General features: G+C 42.2%; 1 protein-coding gene across 2 annotated transcripts in view; it reads right to left on the reverse strand.

Annotated features, from left to right (window-relative positions):
• Positions 1-946: 946 nt before the first annotated feature.
• The window catches only part of PAH (phenylalanine hydroxylase), a 43017-nt gene continuing 19836 nt past the window's right edge, over positions 947-24127 (reverse strand). For both annotated transcript variants that reach the window (XM_038756165.1, XM_038756166.1), the window contains exons 4-13: positions 21070-21158; positions 15559-15626; positions 12357-12553; positions 10674-10809; positions 9599-9668; positions 7588-7644; positions 6304-6399; positions 4141-4274; positions 2186-2301; positions 947-1314 (exon numbers count right to left, since the gene is read on the reverse strand). In XM_038756165.1, coding sequence (XP_038612093.1) covers positions 1271-1314; positions 2186-2301; positions 4141-4274; positions 6304-6399; positions 7588-7644; positions 9599-9668; positions 10674-10809; positions 12357-12553; positions 15559-15626; positions 21070-21158 — 1007 coding nt within the window. In that variant the 3' untranslated portion in view covers positions 947-1270. The remainder of the gene's footprint in view (positions 1315-2185; positions 2302-4140; positions 4275-6303; positions 6400-7587; positions 7645-9598; positions 9669-10673; positions 10810-12356; positions 12554-15558; positions 15627-21069; positions 21159-24127) is intronic.

The following is a 24127-nucleotide window of genomic DNA, read 5'->3' on the forward strand; positions in this document are numbered from 1 at the left end:
CATTCAGCCTACACAATTCAGTTTTAGATGCACCTATTTTCTTCTGGGAAAAAGACTGGCAACCAGAAGTAACTAACCTTCAAATTAAACTCCTTGAATATATTTTGAAGCTAAATCAAGAGATCATTTTTGCATTAAATATTTCATTTTTACAATACTTAAATCAAAGAAGAGATCGTAAATCTTAAATAATGAGACTAGTCTTATTTTTAACTATATCTCGGTGGATTCACCAATACTGAATCAGAGAGGAAAAAGATTATTTTTGTTCTTAATAAATGCCAAGGCAATGAGCCTCAAAATATGGATGCAAAATTGAATAACAAACTTCAAAGCTATAACACCAGGCTATTTAACCCTTTCAAGCCAAATGCTTCCAGCCAACAATCTAAGATGAATATTACTACATTTGGGTTTTTTTCACCTAGAAGATATATATTGGCAGGGACTAAATTTCTTTGTCAAAAACAAATATTAAACTGATGCAAGAATATCATATTTTAAATCATATTGTATGTATTGGTAAGGACTACATTTCTTTGCCAGAAACAAATGCTAGATGATTTTTTTTCAATAGCATTTGTTAGTGCTATGTGCACTACTAAGTACTGGGCAGATACAAGCTAATCAGCTTGGACAGTCAGTCCAGTCCACTGTCATTTGGACAATCAGTCAATCAACTAATAATAATGATGACATTTGTTGAACATTTTACTACGTGCAAAGCACTGTTCTAAGCATCTGTCCAAGTCCCACAAAGGGCTGAATTCTAAAGGATATCCTAGTGTACAGAAAGATTTATAGACTCTCCAGAAGCGTCTGTCTTTCGTCAAGTAATAGCTAAGGCACTGACGAAGGAATCTATTACCTTGAAACTACTTTGCCCACCTATTTCTAGGTGGAAACTTCATTAAAAATTGGTAAGATTTACAATAGAGACCAAAAATTCAATTGAATCTAACATATAATTTTCATCATTCCTTCATGAGTTCATATTCCATCAACAGCAAAATAGGACATTGTTTGACTAATACAGGTCCTAAATTCAAATTAGAATCAAAGTCTTGTCAAAAAAGCCAAAGCTAAACTGAGAAAATAGAATCATATCTAATCAAATTATATCCCCAAGCTCAGAAGGACAGTAATTCGTAGGGTTAATGCTAGAGAGTTTACACTTAGGGATTAGGTGAGAAAAATAAAGAGAATGCAATATTTTCCTGCAATCAATTTGGTGTGTTACTTCTGGCACATGAGGTTGCTGAATCAATCTTCATTTTATTTTCTGAAGGGCACCGCAGAGTATTCCAACTTCACCTACAAGGTAAGACAACAAAAGCAGCATTGGACCTTTATCCTATGCTATTTTCCAGTGGAGTAAGGAGCCACCTGGGTGATGCAGCTTCCACAGGTGACCTGGAGTCCCAGCAAGGGCTTGGGATGAATGAGCCTTCCTGCAAGAGTGACAATGTCTGAACAGCTCAATTGTTCAGAAGCTGAAGTTTCCCTCCAGCCTGTGGAAGTGTCGAATGGGGAGAGACATGTCACTTTCTCTCTACCCAGGCTCAAACCTGGTTTACTATTCTCTTTTCACTTGCCCTTTGTGCTTTCCAAGTTTAAAGTGCTAAAACCCAGGAGAGTTTGGTTCAAATAAAAGTTGGAAGAATGAAGCTGTATGCTCAATACAGGAACTGGGGTAGGTATATTCAGACTCCAGTCTTGGGACTGGGGATTGAGTTTCATAGCCTTTTTCTTTCTCAGGGAGACAGGAAAAGGGATACTGGTTTTATTTGTGGTTATCTTTTCCCCAGAGAAGTGGTGAGAGACAACAAATTACAGATTGCATCCACTGTATCCTACAGGGGAAAACTAAACCTGGGTGTCATTGAATGGGTTCTCAAAGGTTGACATTTTTTGATTACTGAGGAAATTCACCAAACATGACTGTTTAGGGTAAGGCAGGGCAGGCATTGTTCTTCAGGTGAAGTTGTTTTCAGTTAACTATTATGCAGACGCATTGTTTTCAGTTCAAGTCTCCAAAGTAGTTTGTGGTTGGTATCCAGCAGAGGTGAGAAAATGCAAGCCCAGCCTCTAGGAGGAACCAACTGATCAAAGGTAGTTATTATCCATTTACTGTGTGCAAAGCACTATACTAAGTGCTTAATGGCATAACACTGCAATCACTTACCACTGATGGAATCGGCCAAAATTTTAAGCTGATCTGCATTGTCCAAGACCTCAATCCTCTGTGTGTATGGATCATAGCGCACTGAGAAGGGTCGAGGAATTGTTGAAGCAAAGTTTCTGAAGAAACAAAAACAACTTTTGGTGAAGGAAAAATGTGGGGGAGAACTTACTGATGTTCAAAAAATACTTTAAATAGAGACTTCTCTAAAACCCCGGAACCCATAGGTATAATATTGTTCTGGATATTAGGACTCAAACCATACAGGGAAAGTCATTTTTGAAAAGTATTTTTCCTTTCAAAGTTTACACAGACGAGACAATCATTCATCTGATTTTATGGAACTATTAAATTCCATCTTCATATGAATCCAGGGTAACCATGGGGTATTTTAAGGGAAAAATCTCTGGAACTGTATTAAAATGACAGAATCAGAGGTGTGAGTTAGCTACTAGGAAGTAATTCCTAACTAAGGAAGTTGTTAAACATGTAAGATACAAATGTGACTGGGATCAATTCCCTTCTGTTCTTGTATTTGCCCAGGTATCTGCTGAAGAAAGAATGCCACAAAACAATGTCTGTGACATAAGAAGGCTTGGAGCTCTATGAGGAAGTTTCAGCTTAAAAAGAAGGCACACCAATTGAAGTTTGTTCTTCACAAATCACCAGGAGCTGACTTGTCACCACCTCTATATGTCCTTAAAAGGAGAAGGAGTATGGAATAGCTGAGAGAGATCATACAGCTGTAGGCAAAGACCACAGAGAGAGCAAAATAGTGACTCCCAAAGCAGAAAGAGAAACAGAGTGGAAAAAAAAATTAAAGCTGAAAAATCTCTTTAGAGGGAGTTGAGTTGGTCCATGGAATGGCTTTCCCTTAGATCTTATGTGATCTTCATTGTTTGAGGGAGTTTATGCCCCAGAAGGGGCTTGACAATATATTTGTTATTGGGAATTAGCCTGATTCAGGAAGAGGTTACTTACTGCACAAAGGCATTCAGAAACTGATCATTTCAGACACAACCAGCCGTGGATCTCCATCTCAAATGCTAATGCTTTAGCTGTGACCTCTGCTAAAGTTTGGAAATTCCCAAATGTTTAGGAAATAATGATGCAGATTTACCAAGTTCCCTTCATTCATTCAATCAATCATATTTATTGAGCGCTTACTGTGTGCAGAGCACAGTACTAACCACTTGATCCAAAAAGGGTTCATTTCCTCTCCACTGGACACTGTTGAATGACTTGCCCATGATTCCAAAGAGAGCCTGTGTCAGAAGTGGGACCAGAACCCAATCCTCTTTTCACTTGACCTTTGTGCTTCACAAGTTTAAAGTGCTAAAACCCAGAAGGGTTTGGTTCAAATAAAAGTTGGAAGAATGAAGCTGCATGCTCAATGTGATCTGACACAGGTAACCATTGCCACAAGCATTGTTGGTGGCAAGCATACATGAAGAGAAATTTTGGAGAGGCCATGACGCTACTCTGATGAATGGACTCCTCATTCCCAATTGCCCTAACATTACAGCTGAAGGCCTTGCTCTCTGAGGAAGTTTATTCTGTTTAACCTCATCCCCCTATCCAGCCTCAAAATCTTGGGGCCACCCAAGCTCTCCAACTCTTTCTTAGTACTACTGTGTTCGTATCTTACACATTACTTTTACTACATGTTTGTAGTAGTGTGATGCACTGTATTAAACCCTGTGGAAGTATAACTGAAGCATAAGACACGTTCTTTGCTCAAAAGGAACGTACACTCTGTCTCATCTCCCCCACAGACTGTGTTTAGTCTTTAACACGTATCCATCTCAACCCCCTGAAATCATTTTCCTTTATTCCCTGGGGAAATCAATAAATACCTGTTGATGAAGATGACCCAAACTCAACTAGGGAGACAAACAAAACTGGTGAACAAGCTTAAAATTGTCAAATTACCAGTACTCTAGGGAGAGCAAACTTACCTCACTTTTTCCTTTGCATCTTTAAAGCTTTCAGCAACAAAATAAGTGGGCTGAAATTCAGTGACGCTGTATTTCTGGACTGATGTTTTTTCCAGGTCCAGTGGCAGAAGCTGAGGCTTTTCCGATAAACAATACTGACAGCCACGCAATCCGGTGTTTTTACAATTAAAGATGGGATTAGTAGGTAGAAAATACAACTAAAAACAACTAGATGGCTTGTTTCTTACCAGACCCATTGAGCTCCCTGCATCCTCCCCTTTTCTGGCAGGGTGCAGGAATCTTCCTTGGGTTCCATGAAGGAAATATGTTTGTTTTGGTTTTTTTTTTTTTAATTTTCAGAAGTGTCATTATATACCTTGAAACAGCAGCCTGGGAAGTTAACCCAAGGGAATGCAAAAGTAACTGTTCACTGACCTGGGGAATTCCCACTAGAGGGAAACTTCTGGGCCTGCCCCTCTGCCCCCAGCCCACCCTGCCCCTACCCTCTCCCTTGAGATGTAGTGTGGCCTAGTGGACAGAGCACAGGCCTGGGTTCTAATTCCACCTACACCACTTGTCAGCTATGTGATTTTGGGCAAGTTGCTTTACTTTTCTCTGCCTCAGTTACCTCATCTGTGAAAATGGGATTAAGACTGTGAGCCTCATGTAGGACAGGGACTGTGTTCAACCTGATTAACTTGTATCTATCCCAGCACTAGTACATGCCTGGCACATAGTAAGCACCTAACAAATATCAGAATTATTATTGTTATTATTATCCCTTTTCAAGACTACACTCTGTGACTATACCAGTGCAGCAATCCCACATTATTCTTATATAAAACACTTATATTCGCCCCTACATTGGTGTGAGGTTTGGTGGGGGGGGGGGGGGGGCAGTTGGTTTCGATATGGATCCAAATCAATAAAAGATGGTGCTCACTGTGTGCACAGCATTGTACCAAGCACTTGGGAGAGTACAATAGGGCTGGGAAACACTATCTCTACCCAAATCTGCCTCTTTAACACCCCCTTGAAAGAATCTCCTCAGCAGATGGTCCAGAGGGCCCACTTTACTGTAAGCAGTGTGAGTGTAGGTGTGAAATCTGGAATGGGCACAAAGAAAAATGGCTACAGTAGCCATTGTTGTGGTTACGGGTACACTATGGACCCTGAATCATGAGGAGCCTGAATTTCCACTCCTCTAGCCACAGTGCCCTACTGTCTCTTGTTTTTATTTTGTGTGTTGTGCATTTATACTCATCTCTTATGCTGCCTTCATGTTTTATGTTTTATTGCCTATGGTGTGTCTGTCTCCAGTCCTCTCCTTAACCTATAGTCATTGATTATGAGAGCCTCAAGGGACATGGTTCATGTCTTATTCCCATTTCCCATTAATACTCTTTCCCAGCCCTTAGCACACAGTAAACACTTACTATTACTACTACTATTATTCCCTTTACTTCCCTTTTTCCCCTGGCTCCAGCTGCCACAGGTAAACAGAGGTCACTATTGGGCATTATCAGACTGGGTAGTTCTTAGAGGGTCTCCCACATTCCAGTTCTTCTTACACAATGCTCTCCCCCAGTAGGTAGGGCCAGGTCACTTGTCCCTATCCCCCTGCTTTTTTTAGTAAAACCAAGATTGGCAGTAGCTGTGGGTGGGGAGGGGAAGACACAAAATGGCCACCAGCATTTTCCACATAGAAAAGTGGCTTATTTTGGAAACTAGGACATAGATATGTGTTTTTATCTGCCAAACCATTCCCAAATGGCACAAATTTCATAGTCATTAATAAAAGGAACTCACACTACAGATATAATGATGATCCAGGAGTTTCACAGTATAACACAGGACACTTGCCCCTATCCCCCTGCTTCTTTTAGTAAAACCAAGATTGACAGTAGCTGTGGGTGGGGAGGGGAAGACACAAAATGGCCACCAGCATTTTCCAAATAGAAAAGTGGCTTATTTTGGAAACTAGGACACAGATATGTGTTTTTATCTGCCAAACCATTCCCAAATGGCACAGATTTCATAGTCATCAATAAAAGAAACTCACACTACAGATCTAATGATGATCCAGGAGTTTCACAGTATAACACCATGTGATAGTAGAGTCACAATAACTGCCAAATCTACATTACATATGCCAAATTGTGACGAGGGACCTTGGGAACCCACCTGTAATTCACCAAATGAAGACAGAAGCCCGGCACCGTAAGCTTTTATGGAGCCACCTTGTTTACACAGCCCAAACTCCACAGTAAACCAGTAAATCTAAAATGAAAATCTATTTTAAAGCACATTACCAAGCATATCAAAACAAAATTTTTCAAGTCCCCACAGCTGGAGAGGTGGGAGTTGGGACCGTTCCCAAAATTCAGGAAGAATTTCTAGCCAATCAGTGCAAAATCTGATGGAAAAAAAGCAACTTCAGTGTAGGGTCCTTCAGAGTAGGGATAGACAACTATGGCTCAGGAGTCAATTCTGGCTTGTCTTGATACAAGATGTGTCTCTAGAGCAGTGGAGCCCCCTCTGTGGTTGGGTTTAGCACCATAGGTGCCATGCAACTAGCTTTACCCTCACAGATGTTTGGAAAGAAAGTAGCTGGCCCACCTTGACCCTTTGAGCTGGAAAGCAAGATGGTGACTCCACTCCTTTCCTTCCTCTGGCTGGACATGGCTCCTGCTGATCTGGTTTGCTTTCCACTATCCTCACTGGAAAGGAGGGTGAGCTGAAGCTGCTCTTGTTCCCTCTCTCTCAGTGGTGCCTGGGCAAGGGGCAATGATACCAAAGCAGGCCAGCCAAGCTGGGCAGAGAAAAAGAATGCACACACCCTGGCTGGTGGCTGGGTGCCGTATGCACTGGCACAGGAGCAGTGAGATGTGATTCAGGCAGGGAAGCTCTATTGGAGGGGGCAAGAGTGGATTCTGTGCCAGGTCTGAGCACCATGCTCCCCACAGTTACTAGAATAAATGATTCACTGCCACCCTCCCTCTCTGCCCCCCACCCCAACACATGCACACCTTTGTGTGTGTGTGTGTGTGTGTGTGTGTGTGTGTGTGTGTGTGTGTCAAGTCTAGAAACGTGGCAGTGACTTAAGTCAAAGAGGGATGGGAAAGTGGGAATTTGCAACTCTGTCTCTCACCTACCCCCTTCCCAAATAAAATCATCCAGGAATCAGTTTCTTTCTCTCTCTTTCTCTTTCCTTTCCTACCTTTACCTTCATTGCCCTCCTTTTCCCTCTCACACTTCTTTTGAAATTGCCTGACTGGTTCTTTGCACCCCACTGCTGAAAGTTTCCATTTTGTTTGGTTCTTCAGTACAAATGTGCTGCAGACTTCTGGCATAGAATCTGGAGCCCAGAACAATGACCTAGACTGGATCCACCTTGAGGATCACCTACCAACAATCTGAGGTCATTACCCTAACAGATCTGAGGTGTGTTAAGTTTCAACACATTACCGTAGCGAGCTTCTCAATATATTCATCAGGGGCACCCAAAGACGCAAGTCCAATTTCCTGCATCGATTTAAAAAAAAAAACAGGTTTACCAACGCATCTGAGATTGTTTTCCAAGAAAGGAGCCCTGGAGGTTACAAAGTAAACATCCTAAAGAACTATGTAGGGAAATCCAAAACTGCCACTGTGGGGATTTAAAGTCTCTCCCGCATGCTGCTTTTGAAGCTCTCCAATACAACCTTCAGGGCAATCTGAACAGCAAGCGATGAAACTATTATTTTGCTAAATCTTATTATTTGCAGAGCTATGAGCTCAAAGAAATCCATTTGGGGTGTCACCACACAATAGACTGGAAGGTCCTCATAGACAGGCACTTAAAAGGCACAGAATCTAATGCTATACTCAGGACCAAGGCCCATTCATCCATCCTGATGAGCGGCTCCTTCAACATTAGTGTGAGGCTCTGCTCCCAGTGAATAAAGCTGACTGTCTGACAAGAAAGAAAAGAATTTCTGACTTCACGTGACAGTCGCAAGTTTACATCATTATTTTGGATGAACTAAGTCCTAACACTCTAAATCACATCAACCCAACAGCCACCCTTAGCACTTTCTTTTAATGATATTTGTTAACCACTTATTACGTGCCAGGTGCTGTGCTAAGCACCAGGGTAGGTACAGGATAATAATAATAATAATAATGGCATTTGTTAAGCGCTTACTATGTGTGAAGCACTGTTCTAAGTGCTGGGGAGGACACAAGATGTTCACGTTGTCACAAGATGTTCACGTTGTCCCAGGTGGGGCTCACAGTCTTAATCCCCATTTTGCAGATGAGGTAACTGAGGCTCAGAGAAGTTAAGTGACTTGCCCAAGGTCACACAGCAGACATGTGGGGGAGCCAGGATTGGAACCCATGACCTCTGACCCCCAAGCCCGTGCTCTTTCCACTCAGCCATGCTGCTAATCATGTTGGACGTAGTCCCCATGCCACATGGAGCCCACAGTATTAATCCCTATTTTACAGACAAGGTAACTGAGGCACTGAGAAGTTAAGTGACTTGTCCAAGGTCACACAGCAGACAAGTGGAAGAGTTGGGATTCTTTCTCTGACTCCAAGGCCCATGCTATTTCCACTAGACCATGCTGCTCCCCACACTCATCATTTATACCAACCTCCGCACTTATGTATATGCTATATTCATTTGTCCATTCAATTATTTTCTCTTACTTTGCTCAGATAATTATTCCTGGCAGGTTTTCCCTACTCCCTCTTTGTTCCTTGTTCTCCCTCCTGTCCTGATTACATGTAAATCATTTTGTGTGTGTCAATCTTCCCCCCATTCAATTTGCAAGCTTCTTGTGGACAAGGAATGTGTGTTTTGCTTCTGTTGTACTTTCCCAAGTGCTTAGTACAGTGCTTTGAAATCAGTAGACACTAGATAAATATCACTGATTGACTGATTGAACCACTCTAATAATGTAACTCAGGGTGGGGCACTCCTGCTGCTCAACAGTCAATTGTATTTATTGAGCACTTACTGTGTGCAGAGCACTGTACTGAACGCTGAGGAGAGTACAATATAACAGTATAACAGACATATTCCCTGCCCACAAAGAGCTTACAGTCTAGAGGGCCAATGACTAGAGGCAATTTCACACTTTGGTTTTCCCAGGAGACTCCAGCTTGCCCTCCATCTCCCTCCTGGGGCTGCTTGAAAGGAAGAAAATCAATTCTTATTGTGCTTGGTTTAGCCCAGTGTCCAATCAATCAATCAATCATATTTATTGAGGGCTTACTGTGTGCAGAGCTCTGTACTAAGCGCTTGGGAAGTACAAGTTGGCAACATATAGAGACAGTCCCTACCCAACAGTGGGTTCATGAGCCAATGGTGAGTGAAATTCTACCTGAATGTAAACGTTGATTTTTCCCAAGCCCCAGGCTAACTCCAAGGGAAAAAATGATCCTAACACTGTACATTCACTAGGTCTGGTAAAAGAATTCACCTCCTCACCTGGGAAAACTGGGCAAAGCTCCGGTCAGAAAACAATGGCACGTGTCCGAGAAGCTCATGGCAGATGTCCCTAAGAAAAACATGTAGCAGAGGAGTTTAGGATAAAGCATGTGCATGAATCCTCTGCACAGAGTAAGCACTCAATAAATAAGATTGAATGAATGACTGAAGTATCCCGTTTCTTCCCTCAGAGGCTATTCCATACACAGGCCATATACAGTGGAGCTTCTGGGTGGCTCATCCCCCTGCTACTAAAGAAAATGGAATTTGGGAGGGGAAAATATTATTATTATTGTATTTGTTTAGCACAGTGTGTCAAGCATTATATTAAGTGCTGGGGTAGATACAAGCAATTCGGGTTGGACACAATCCCTGTTCCACATGGAGCTCGCAATCTTAATCCCCATTTCACAGATGAGGTAATTGAAGCACAGAGAAGTGAAGTGACTTGCCCAAGGTCACATGGCAGAGAAGTGGCAGAGTGGGGATTAGAACCCCAGGGCCTTCTGACTCCCCTGCCTCTGCTCCATCTATTAGGCCATAGCAGGCTGCCTGGGTCTGGGTAGGTCGGCAAGGTAAGTGTGCATGATAGATGGAGCTAAGGCCAGAAAAAGTTTAGAGCTCCCATTGTGAAGCAACTGTGGAATCAGTGGAGCTACAACCATCCTTGTGACCACCAAAATCCTCTCCTTAGCATCTCTGGTGCTTGGCCCAGATTCCACCCCCCACCTAGGCCCGTGAACAAGTGAGAATCACCAGACACCAATATCGATGAGAGAGCCCCTTCTCCCTCACACATTACTTTATATGTCCTATGGCTTCTGCAAAACTGTCTCTACCTGGAGCTCATCCTGTCTAATGCTTTTTCAACCTCGAATTCCTAAAACCAAAACTCTGAAAGCCTCTGGATCCAGTCCAGACCTACCTCCAAATCTATAAGTCAAAATAACCAATTGCACAACTGGAGGTCAAATAAGAAAAAACTGATCTCAATGCATGGGTTCAATCATCTGGCTCCCCCAGTGAAAGTTAGTTTGGGGGCAATAAGGCAGGTAATTTCCCATCAGATACTCACGGTTCTGGTGTGTACATCGGTTTGGATCCGTGTCTGATGTACTGGGTACAGTGGAACACTCGGAATGCCAGCCCGCCCAAAAAATCCCGGGAAGAAAGAAGGCCGGCCACGGGTCGAATGCGAAACCCAGTACAGGCTGGAGTGGCAGGAAGGGGAAGAAATGGAAGTCAAAGCAGAAACCAAAAAGGTGTTAAAACTCTAGTGGTCCATTATAAAATCTCATGGACTCCTTCATTAGCTAAATTAATTAGACATCTTAATCCTTAGGGTCCATGAGACATAACACTGAGCTAGACAACCACTGGGGTTTCAGCCTAAAACAGCTGGTCCCTGCCTCTGGAATGGTACTTCAGTGGTACTGATTTACCACAAGGAGTAGCTCAGGAGTACAGAATTCCATCACTGTCCTCACTGCATGTGCTTATGTATTGCCTAGCAATCAATCATATTTACTGAGTGCTTACTGTGTGCAGAGCACTGTAATAGGCACTTGGGAGAGTATAATATAGCAATATAACAGAGTTGGTAGACACATTTCCTGCCCACAGTGAGCTAGTCTAGAGGATAAACCAATGTATTGGTTGAGGCTATCAATCAATCAATCGTATTTATTGAGCACTTACTGTGTGCACAGCACTGTACTAAGTGCTTGGCAGATTACAATGTAACAGAGTTGGTAGACACCTACCCTGCCCTTAATGAGTTTACAATTTAGAGAATATTCAAGGAGCTTGTTTCAGTGGGTTCTTTGTGGGATCATTAATCTGGAGGCCATTTCACCCTATTTCCCTCTAGGTAATAATTGTGGCATTTGTTAAGCACTTACTATATACCAAGCACTGGGGCAGATACAATAAATCTGATCATACACAGTCCCTGTCCCACTCAGGGTTCAGAGTCTAAAGGAGAGGGAGAATAGGTATTTAATCCTGATTTTACAAGGAAAGTAAGGCACAGAGATGTCAAGTAACTGGCCCAAGATCACACAGCAGGCAAGTGGCAGACCTGGGATTAGAACCCAAGTCTCCTGACTACCAGTACTCTGCTCGTTCCACTAAGCCATGGAATCATTCTCTTTTCACTCTCATTCCAGGCTCTGACAACCTTTTTCACCACTTTCCTTTGTTTCTGTCATCTCACAACTAGGAAGAGGCTAACCCTAAAGAGAGAGAACAACATGTTAAATGTTCTTAAAAGTAGGGATCAATCTACCTTCTTTATTTGACAAAAATGCTATATTCCATGAATGTCTTCTTGCTATCCTGCCCATTTTTTCTTAGCTGTTAGGTTTGTCCAAAAAAGTGTCCATTTTAGAATGCAAGCCCCAGAAGTCATGGGACCCTTTTTTCTATTAGTCTCTGGCACCAAGGTTTAATTTAATGTCTGGCACAGTGCTTTTTGATGGTGATGGATTTACCTGGAAACCACAAATAGGTCATTACTTGAGCCAAGTGAAAAACCCCTCTGAATGTCCGCTGGACTATGTGTGCCTATTATAATAAAGGGGAAGATTAGCTACCTCAGCACTGCCTCCAACTTAGACTGTGAGCCCCAAGTGGGACAGACACGTTTCAATCTGATTATCTCACTCCACACCAGAGCTTAGTACAGTGCCTGGCACATAGTAAGCACTTAACAAGTACCAAAAAACCAAAAACAAAAACACCCCAAAATGCCACTTACTTTGGAGGAACTGTGAAACATCTTCTAGTTGTGGAATGTTGCCTTCTTGAAAACCACAGTACTTTTCCAGAAGAGGGAAAATGTGGTTGTGTTCATAGCAGGCATGTGTTGTATATAATGATTTTAGGGTTCTGAACACTGTGCCCCATGTTTTCTTCTCCTCTTCTGTATATTCAATCTTCGGGATGGGTTGCCCACTGAAAAACAGCAGATATACTTTGTAAACAATAAAAATAAGCAAACACATGATCATAACACCAATCAACGGTACTGTGTGTAGATCACTGCAATGAGTACTTTAGAATGTACAGTATAACAGAGTTGGTAGATATGTTCCCTGCCCACAAAAAGCTTGCAGTCTAGAGGGGGAGACAGACGTTAAAATAAATTACAGATATAGAGTGCTGTGGGTCTAAGGGTGGAATGAATATCAAGTGATTATCAATATCAAGTGATTTCCACTAGGCTCTTACATGGCCTAGTGGAAAGAGCACGGGCTTGAGAGTCAGAGGACCTTCGTTCTAATCCCAGCTCTGCCACTTGTCTGCTATGTGACCTTGGGCAAGTCGCTTCTTTGTGCCTCAGTTACCTCATCTGTAAAATGGGGATTGAGATTTTGAGCTCCATGTGGGACAGTGTCCAACCTGATTACCTTGTATCTACTCCAGCGCTTAGATAAGTGCTTGTCATGTACTAAGTGCTTAACAAATACCACTATTATTATTATTATTGTTAGTCCTTAAACAACCATACAGGGCCCTTTCATGCCATCATCCCCTCCATAGTAGATAGTTCTAATTCCGGCTCCGCCACTTGTCAGCTGTGTGACTTCGGGTGTATCGCTTAACTTCTCTGGGCCTCAGTTCCCTCATCTGTAAAATGAGGATTAAGACCGTGAGCGCCACGTGGGACAACCTGATTACCCTGTATCAACCCCAGTGCTTAGAAAGCTGCTTTGCACATAGTAAGCACTTAACAAATACCATAATAATAAAAAAAGTGATTAAGGTACAGATCCAAGTGCATAGGTGATGCAGAAGGGAGAGGGAGTAGGGGAGATGAGGGCTTAGTTGCGGAAGGTCTCTTGGAGGAGATTTGATTTTAGTAAGGCTTTGAAGGTGGGGAGAGTTGTTATCTGTCTTACATGAAGGGGAAATTCCAGGTTAGGGGGAGAATGTGGGCAAGCGGTAAGTGATGAGATCAAGGTATAGTGAGTAAGTTGGAGGAGGAGCAAAATGTGCAGTTTGGGTTGTATTAGCAAATCACCGAGGTAAGATAGGAGCAGGAGAGCTGATAGAGTGCTTTAAAATTGATGGTAAGAGGTTTAATAATAATAATAATAATAATAATGGCATTTGTTAAGCGCTTACTATGTGCGAAGTTTCTGTTTGATTTGGTGATAGATGGGCAACTGTTGGAGTTGTTTGAAGAGTCAGGAGACATGAACTGAATTTTTTTTAGATAGAGGTCTGGGCAACAGAGTGAAGTAAGGACTGGAGTGGAGAAAGAAAGAACACACGGAGATCAGCCAGGAGGCTGATGCAATAATAGTCAGGGCTTGAATCAGTTTAGTAGCAATTTGGATAGGGAGGAAAAGGTGGATTTTAGTGATGTTGTGAAGGTAGACCTGACAGGAATTGGAGGCAGAGTAAATATGTGGGTTGAATGAGAGCGATGAGTTGAGAATAATGCCAAGGTTACGGTTTTGTGAGACAGGGAGGATAGTGCTATTCTCTATGGTGATGAGAAAGACAAGGGGAGGTCAGGATTTGAGTAGGAAGATGAGTTCTGTTTTGGACATGCAAAACATGAGTTGGCAGGACATCCAAGAGATGTCTTGAAAGCAGGAGGAAATATGAGATTGCAGAGAAGGAAGGAGGTCAAGGCTGGACAAGTAGATTTGTGAATCATCTGTATAGAAATGGTAGGTGAAGCCATGGGAATGAATTAGTTCTCCAAGGGAGTGAATATTGATTGCGAATAGGAAACACAAAACTGAGCCTTGAGGGACTCCCACAGTTAGAAGTTGGGAGGCAGAGGAGGAGCCTGAGAAGGATACTGAGGAGGAACAGCCAGAGAGTTAGGAGGAGATCCATGAGAGGATAATGCCAGTGAAGCTAGGAGAAGGGGGTTGTCTGTAATGACAAAGGCAGCTCAGAGGTAGAGGAGTCTTAGGATGGGGTAGAGGCCATTGGATTTGGCAAGAAAGAGGAAAGGCAGTTTCCGAGGGGAAAAGGGGATGGAAGCCAAACTGGAGAGGAGCCAAGAAGAGAATTGGAGGAGAGGAAGTGGAGGGAGCAGGTGTAGTCAACTCTTTAAAGGAGTTTGGAGAGGAATGTAGGAAGAAGATGGGGTGAAAACCGGAGGGAGCTATAAGGTTAAGGGAGAGGGGTTTTTTTTAGGATGGGGATACATGAGCATGGTTGAAGGCAATAGGAAATAATAATAACCATGGTATTAGTTAAGTGCTTACTATGTGCTAGGCACTGAACTAAGTGCTGGGGTAGATATAAGAAATAAGTGTACACATTCTTTGAAATTTATGGCATGGCATACCGCAGCTTGCTAAACTTCCATATTTGTTCCTTGGAACAAATAGGTTTTTAATCTCCCCTACCTCCCTGGTAACTTTTCCTGAACACCTGGCTCTATCTATTAAAAACACCCATCTTATGAATTACTATAAACTTAAAGATTCCAGTTTTTAGTCTCTGCTGTTCATACTGGATTGAGAATAGAAAAAAACATATTTACTTTTGACATTTTCTTCATCTGAAATAATAATAATAATAAATACCCTTAAAATTGTTCAGTGCAGCTGGGTCATATGGGATAAAAGTAGAGCATTGCATGCTAAATTACACTGGAACCATAAGTGATTCATTATTTTAATAATGTGTCCAGCTCTTTCTTTAATGTAAATTATTCTTTCTCCCTCCTTTAAAGCGTTTAATGTGAAGAATACCAGAGGCTTCATTATTCAATGCTTAGGTCTTTGTAGTAGCATGTGATATTGCTGAGCAATTAGACACCAAAGCTTAGGAGTGTTCATTTGAATGGGTGCCTGGAACTATTCTGTTGGTTTCACCATCAATTTTTGATTAATGCTATTAGCAGGAGAGTTAAAACAGGAAGAATTTCGCCTCTGAGTAAAAGAAAGATGCATTTAGATTTCTTCCCTATCAGAATAGGCTTTACTCACTGTCTGTAGTTGTAGGCAATATCAGCAAACTGCTTCCGTCTAGCCCGGTATACAGGATCTTTAAAACCCTGGAAACAAATCATCACATTGATTCTTTTCTTAGCATAATATAATGAAAGTTTTCTTACAGTCAAGGGTGGTTTCTCTGGGGATGAAGGAAAGCTATCAGTAAAAGCAGAAATCGTTCTGGCCTTCCAACCAATGACTGCACAAGTGCCTAGATCACACAGCTTTTGGTTGTTTGTTGCAATCATATAAAGATGAAGGCCAGAGGCGAACTGATATTTCAGTCTTTTTGTTTTATGATCTTCCTTGAAGATATTTAAGAGGTTAAAGATAACTGGTATTTGTTGGTGCTATGTGCCATGCATTGTGCATAAGGGTATATGCAATTCAGTCAGACAGATCAGACTTCCTATTCCACAGCTGCTTATTTTCCCTAAGAAAAACAGTCTGTTGAACTGTGGGCAGAATTCATTATTGGAAAAAGAAAGACTAGGATAGTTCACACTGCTTCTTGAAGGAAAATGGCAGACAGCCATACGGATGACAGCCTTGTACCCCAAAAGTCTCAGAGAATGAAGTGCAGATTCCCACCTCACTGTAATCGTGGCCAGCAGATTGAATGGATGGCTAATTGCTCATTAGTCAACAGTGTGGAATGGAGTATTAGTGTTCCTTTCGGTCAGCGAGGCTCAAAAAGGTTTATGCTCACTTAGCCAAGTCACCCTAAGAGGTCTCTATTGGCAACCAGATGTATATTCCAGCCCTTCAAGTTCGTCCCTGGGTCCCAGAGGACCATGGACAGGCAGGCAGATGCTAACTGAACTGAAAGTGCAAGAGAAACTGAAAGCATGTAGACTGGAAGAAAGTGTTAAAACTGGGGGAAACCTGTGTGAGAACTCAGTTATAGTCCCTGACTTCAGGACTGTCTACCAACTTTAGTGTACTATATGCGCTCCCAAGTGCATAATAAAATACTCTGCACACAGCAAGCACTCAGTAAATATCATCGATATATTGACTGATAGATGATCACCTTCTGATCCCTGGTGGGAGTGTCTCTTTAGGAGCAGCTGTGGTAAAAAACACAAAACCTAAGAGGCCATTTTCAGGATTCCAAAAGCTGAAAGAGGTAAAACTGCCTAGTATCAAAGGAGTAGGCTGATTCTCTAGGAGGAAATGACATGCTGAGAGAGTCAAACTTAAATGACTATTCATGATAAGAAGGATGAGAAGCAATATTGTTGGAAGGGTCAAAGCTTTCAAGGGGCACTGATCTTCTGGAAGGCCTTCACTCAAAGTCACAGGTCATTTCACTGCAGTGCTACAGGTAAACATAATAGGCTTGTTGGTTGGCCAGGTGAAAGGCTTTCATTCTGTGCTATTTCCCCCAAATTGGGCTGTGTAAGCCCCAATCACCTCAAAAAAATTGCATATTGTCCTTGTGCTTAAATCCACCTGTTGGACAAATCCACCTGTTGGACATCTTTGTTTCTTGACACTTACTTTGAGGAAGTGTAAGTGGAGATCACACAATGGTAAATTGACTGTACACTTATTTGATGTTTCTAACGATGGTATTTATTAAGAAAGCACTGTACAAAGTGCTAGGGAGATTCAAGATAATCAGTTTGGACACAGTCCCTATCTCATACAGAGATAATAATAGCAATAATAATGATGGTATTTGTTAAGCACTTAACTTTGTGCCAGGCACTGTACCAAGCACTGGGGTTGATACAAGCAAATCGGGTTGGACACAGTCCCTGTCCCATGTGGGGCTCACAGTCTCAATCCTCATTTTACAGAGGAGGTAACTGAGGCCCAGAGAAGTGTAGTGACTTGCCCAAGGTCACAGAGCAGACAAGTGGCCAAGGCGGGATTAGAACCCATGACTTTCTGACTCCCAGGCCTGTGCTCTATCCACTATGCCATGCTGCACAGTCCTGTCACAGAGGGAGGGAGGACAGGCATTTTATCTCCTTTTTAGAGATGATGCGGAAACTGAATCAATTCAGTATACTGATTAGTGTGCAATTGAGACTTTCCGATCAGATCAATGGATCAGATATAATTTATTCATTTCAGGACTTGATTTGGATTATCTTTGCTTGTGTTTAAATTCTGTGTTATTTCAGTTGATGTGAAAAATGAGGGGTGGCATTGAATCTACTCACTATAGTACTATTGGCTTTTGATTTCCCGACAACCATACTGGGTATCTTGAAAATCTGAATACAACATGTAATACATTTTGGATCAAATAGTAGTTGGTGAATGACTAATCACCCTGTCTCAGTTAAACTAATAGCAGCAATTTTAGTGGCACTGCATGTAATTTATTTATAATCACCCCATCTCAATTAAACTAATAGCAGCAATTTTTGTTACGCTGCATATATCTGAGTATGTTTTGACATGAAAATAAGTTGTTGTTGAAAGAGGGAGGAGGGGGGTATTTCTGTGTGATGTGGAGTTATAAAAACACCTGAAGGCTGCATGCAATAATTATTGGAAACAAACTCACGGTTTCTATTATTCGGGAAGCTTAACAAAACAATACAGGTTTTTATCAAAGGAAAGAAAAAAAACTGGCTGTTTTGCCGGACTGAGGTACTGAATTTTTCTCATTATCTCCACATTTGTATTGGAGGCATGCATTCTTATTCCACAAATTTTACTGAAATGTTTAAACCAGTGCTTTGAGTGCCCAGATGGTCTTCTAAACTCCGTGTTGGGCTGAATCCCATTAGGCCTTTCCCAAAAGTCCCATTCAGGTGTGTGAAGCAGTAAGAAAGCCCTCAAATGTAGTTTACAAGTCTCCCTATAGGAACCGTGCAGTCTAGTCTCAAGCTAGTTTCAAATTGCCACACATCTGGTTGTCAATTCTAATTTTAATATCCATTCGTGCCATCACACCTGATTCCTTAAACCAAAAGTAGACTGCAGAGAAAGGAGGGGTGCAGCACCACAGGAAGTGGGGGTCCAGGAAGCTGAGGGTCACCTAAATCTTTGGCAGGATCTCAACTGTTCCTGAGCCAGTTTGGAGCATGCTGTTCTAGAGGCAGTAGTAGAGCTATGCAGGGAGAAGATGAGCAGGAGAAACTGGCATGACACAGTAGCAGCCTCCTACGTATGCTGAAACTCCATTTTGGAGCCTGGGTCATCATGGAATAGAATTCAATGAGGCAAACATTCAGTGACTTCACCTTCCCCTTGCCATATCCCCACCCAACCCCTTTCCCATCAAGGGACCAGGCTTTGCCTGGCCAGAAGAACGGGGGATGATGAGAACACCTGGGTCTGTTCTAGGGAAGCTCTGGAGAACTAAATTGAACTCAGGGTATTTGGGGAGAGAAGCAAAAGGGAAGAGAGGAGGTGGAGGAAAGGTAGGGTTCTGTTTAAACAGTTGCTGAATTCTCTTCACAGAGCAGACAAATGTTTGAAAAAAGAATATGACCTGATCTGTACTACCCTTTGTATATACTGGCACTTTTTATCTGGCTAAATTGAAATCATACTGGATTATCTATCATACACTCCAGTAGGGAAAATTAGGTTAAAGTTTTAAATTACTTATTCTTTGCTCCTACTGCAACCACATTTTATTTCTAGTGGGAGTACTTTAGCAAACTCATGTTTGAGAACAGTATAAAGGTTTACAGTAAAAAGCAGGGCTAAAATTGAATGTTATTGAAATTCAACAATTTTATTTCTCGATGCTTTGGACTGCTAGTAGTACAGTAAAATAATTCAGCCTGTTTGGGTCTTCCTTCTTTTCATGTTACTTCTTTTTAACATTTCAACTCACGAACAAATAATGAAACATTTTACTCTCAATTTTGAGGCCAGTCTCTTTTCTCCTCATCCCTAAAAATGACTGGCTCTGAGACTCTGATATGAAATCTAAGTGAAATCAGTTTAAAGTACCAAACTGAAAGAGTGGGAAGAAGGAGGTCAAATTCAGTGCACCAGAAAAATCAGAACAGAGGGTCCTTCTGGAAGGAACACGCCTGCTTTTCTCTGGTCCGTATTTACATTTTTCACGATATATCTGTTTCATTCCATGATGTTGTTCGAGGGGCTTATGCTGATGGGGAGAAACAAGCTGCTAAGTTTGCTCTGTCCTTGGACTAATTTCCCAGGGCTTGGCTAAACCCCCAGGAACACCAAGAACCTGGCTCATCCTTTGGGGTTCAAATGTACCTGATGAATTTTATTTTTATAAGAAAACTCACTGCTCTGAGTCAAGTACACTAGCTGGATTTGAAAAAGAAACACCAGCTAATGTTATGACCAACCATATCTGTGGTTCTGCTAGGATAAGACTAATAAGAGCTCAGGGTCAGGGTATATCTCCCTGCCTTCAATTCACATTCTCCCTCTCCCACTGTCTTGTGCAACCAGAGAGATGTTTAATGGAGAGAAATAGGGATGGGAGGAGGAGCAGATGAACCTGAAGAATTGACCATGGTGGAAACAGGACCTTGGATCCAAGAATGATGTTTTGGTAAACAGATGCCAATGGAAATGATTAGCTGTCAATCTGGGCTTCTAAAAGATATCAGCCTGAATCATTGATATCTAACTCTAGTTGAGGCTTCAATTGAACCAGTTCTCATAAACTCTTCCTATATATGTCCACGCCCATCACTCCAACCAAAACTATTCTTTCTCATCCAAATATGTGATCCAATGCAACAGCCCAGTACATTTTCTATGGTAATCCCTGCAAGGAAACATAGCCTGGGAACAGATAACAGGTCTGCAGAGGATGAAAATGAGACATCTTTGGGGAAAAGCCAGAACATGCCCTGTGGTCCAATGGGCCATTAGGGAGACTCCCCCTCATAAATGACTACTGCTCCAGCACACTAACAGCACCCTGGGGAACCTGAAAGAAGCTCATCTGTTTAAAAGATGATCTTTAACTCTCTGTCTTCCAAAATTCTGTCTGTCCGACTGCAGGCTTCTAGGGAACTGAGACACAGAGTGATGAAGCTTCCCAGTAACCAGAAGATCTCTCCTGTTCTCCTTCATGAGTTGACCAGCCAACCTGGTTGGGATTTGGGCCCAGAGCTCCGCAATTTATTCCAATTCTGGGTGGAAACTGTAGCAAATCAGCAAACCTGATTCTATTTGCCATTTGGTGAACTCCCTATGAGCAGGGAGGGGTGGGTTCTATCAAGGATGGAGTTCACGTTGAGCTAGCAGCGTGGCTCAGTGGTAAGAGCCCGGGCTTTGGAGTCAGAGGTCAAGGGTTCAAATCCCATCTCCGCCAATTGTCAGCTGTGTGACTTTGGGCAAGTCACTTAACTTCTCTGTGCATCAGTTACCTCATCTGGAAAATGGGGATTAAGATTGTGAGCCCCCCCGTGGGACAACCTGATCACCTTGTTACCTCCCCAGCACTTAGAACAGTGCTTTGCACATAGTAAGCACTTAATAAATGCCATTATTATTAATATTATTAAAATATACAACCCACTGTTAAAGCATTACACTTACTGGGTGGTCTGCGTCCAGTTCAGCCCCATAGCTGAGAATCTGATTGGCAAATTTATCTAACTCTTGAATTGTTCTTGGGAACCAAGGCACTAGAAAATAGAAAGGGAAACAACAGTTTTTATTTCTTCCGGCCACCTCTTAAGAAATATTAGCAGACAGGAGTTGAGAGTAGGTCCCAGTTTAGAAAGACCATCTACTCCGGTTACTTGAACAAGCAGAGATTAAGGGCAGTTGGCAAGGGACTAACACCCTAAGGGATCCCCTTAGCCAAAACCCCCCTCAGTCTCTGGAGGCTCCACCAGATCCATCCCAGCAGCTCTCCCCACTTCTTCTAGACTGTGAGCCCACTGTTGGGTAGGGACTGTCTCTAAATGTTGCCAACTTGTACTTCCCAAGCGCTTAGTACGGTGCTCTGCACACAGTAAGTGCTCAATAAATATGATTGATTGATTGATTTCATGCATCCCCCAACATTCACCTCAGCCACAGAGCACAGACCTGGGAGTCAGAAGGTTGTGGGTTCTAATCTCAGCTCCACAAGGTCTGCTGTGTGACCTTGGGCAAGATACTTCACTTCTCTGTTCCTCAGTTACCTCATCTGTAAAATGGGGATTGAAAGTGTGTGCCTCATGTGGGACAGGGAGGCACAGGAGGAGATGCGGGCCTGGAGAGAGGGGGAGAGAGCAGGGGCAGAGATGTAGATCTGGGTGTCATCAGCGTAGAGATGATAGTTGAAGCCGTGGGAGTGAATGAGGTCACCAAGGGAGTGCGTGTAGATTGAGAACAGAAGGGGACCAAGCACACTTGTCAGCTGTGTGACTTTGGGCAAGGCACTTAACTTCTCTGTGCCTCAGTCCTCTCATCTGTAAAATGGGGATTAAGACTGTGAGCCCCCCATGGGACAACCTGATCACCTTGTAACCTCTCCAGTGCTTAGAACAATGCTTTGCACAAAGTAAGCGCTTAATAAATGCCATTATTATTATTATTATTATTATTATTATTATTATTATTATTATTACTCGGTTTCTCCACCCCTTGGTCTTCCTGGTAAGAATGTGGTGGGAACAAGCCCCAGAAAGCTTGGCAAGGAATATGTCTACCTACTCGGTTATACTGTTGCACTGTACTCTCCCAAGTTCTCAGACAGTGGTTTGCACACAGTGCAATCAGTCAATAAATACCACTGATTGATTGAGAAATTCCCAGAAAGACTTTAACATACTCTGCCTGCATAAAGTCAGCAGTAGAGACTCTTCCAGAGCCCACGCATTCACGCCCATTACCCAGAGAGATCTGGGGATCCCCAAGGAAATGGCAAGAAGTTGCAAAATGGACACTGATAATCAGAAGGGCTTTTTCCAAAAACTTTATGAAATGGTCATGAACACAGAGATTCAAGGCAAGGAACTTGTGTAATAAATGTATCAGATGCTCATTCACCTAAGAATGTTAATGAAAGGAGGGTAGAATAGAGTCGAAATTGATTTTTTTTTCTTAATGGAGGAACTTTCGTTCTTCATTAACTTAGGTAAATTGGTCCAAAAACTTTGTTGCTATACTCCAAAGTGTCACTAGATGGCATCAGAAACAGCACACCCACAATTTGGATTTTTATAAGGCTTCAGTATTTTGGAAGAAAGGTTCCCATATTTAGTTTAGGGTCCCAAAAAGAAACCAAGGAGAAATCGTTGAAGACGATCAAGAAGAGAGCAACTAAAATGATTAAAGGTCTGAGAAACGGATCCTATGAGAAAAAAGCTAAAAGGATAGGGTATTTAATTCTATGGTGTTCTCCGGAGCATTTAGTACAGTACTCCTTTACACAGTGAGTGGTCTATAAATACCATCGACTGATTGCTTGATTGAATTACGAAAAGAGAAATTTGAAGGGGCTGAGAACTGCCTTTGAAAATAAGAAGGATCCCTCTGAAGGAGAGGTAGTGGTGTGCAATTTTTCTCTGATGCCTTGGAAGTCATCATCATCATCAATGGTATTTATTGAAGCTTAATGTGTGCAGAGCTCTGTACTAACCGCTTGAACAGGCATAAACCATAGACCTTCCTGAAAAGGTTAGAAGACACTGGATTATGTCAACAAGGGGGGTTGTGGAATCTATTTTGGGGGAATTTCTAAGGATGAGTGTGAAATTACCTCAGAAGACAATGGACATGGGTGGGGGACAGAGGAGCTGGGATGATAGCTAAGGGAACTTTCTCCCTTTCTAACCCTAAGTTTTGAGGAAATATCTTAACGAGGGAGGAGGTATGCAATAAGACCTGAAAGTGCCTTCCTGATAACTGTGAATTACCTTTTACCTCAGGCTCCCTCCTGCAATTATGAAATCATTAAGATCAAATATTTCTGGAGAACCTTTCTGACTCAACACATTTTCTACTTCTTTAAAACTTTCTGGCTCCAGGGTCACCAATTCCTCCTAAGTATCTTATCCATTTACTTTTAATTACCCCAGTGCTTAACACTGAGGGAGCTCTTATTAAAGACCATTATATTACACTAGGAAACTTAGGGGAGGATCATTTAAAAGGAATGGCAGAATTGGATCAAGTTTAAGGAAAATATTTCCTTGACAAATAGATGTCTGGGGGAGCATTTGGATTGAAAACACTTTAAAAACACCCAATCACCTTGCCCCCTCCCATTTTACCTCACTGATTTCCTTCTACAACCCAGCACATTCACTTCACTCTAATGCCAACCTACTCACAGTACCTCGCTTTCATCTCTCTCACTGCTGACCCCTTGCTCACGTCCTGCTTCTAGCCTGGAACTTCCTCCCTCTTCATTTCTGACAGATGATCACTCTTCTCACCTTCAAAGTCTTATTAAAATCACATCTCCTCCAAGAGGCCTTCCCCAATTAAGCCCTTATTTTTTCTACTCCCTGTCCCTTCTACCTCACTTTTGCACTTGGATTTGTACCCCTTATTTAGGCCACACTCAGTCCCATAGCACTTATGTACACTTCCGTAATGTATTTCAATATCTGCCTCCCCCTCTAGACTGTAAACCCCTTGTTGGCAGCGAAAATTTCTA

The sequence above is a fragment of the Tachyglossus aculeatus genome, chromosome 14 (genome assembly GCF_015852505.1).
Source record: "Tachyglossus aculeatus isolate mTacAcu1 chromosome 14, mTacAcu1.pri, whole genome shotgun sequence".
Lineage (NCBI taxonomy): Eukaryota > Metazoa > Chordata > Mammalia > Monotremata > Tachyglossidae > Tachyglossus > Tachyglossus aculeatus.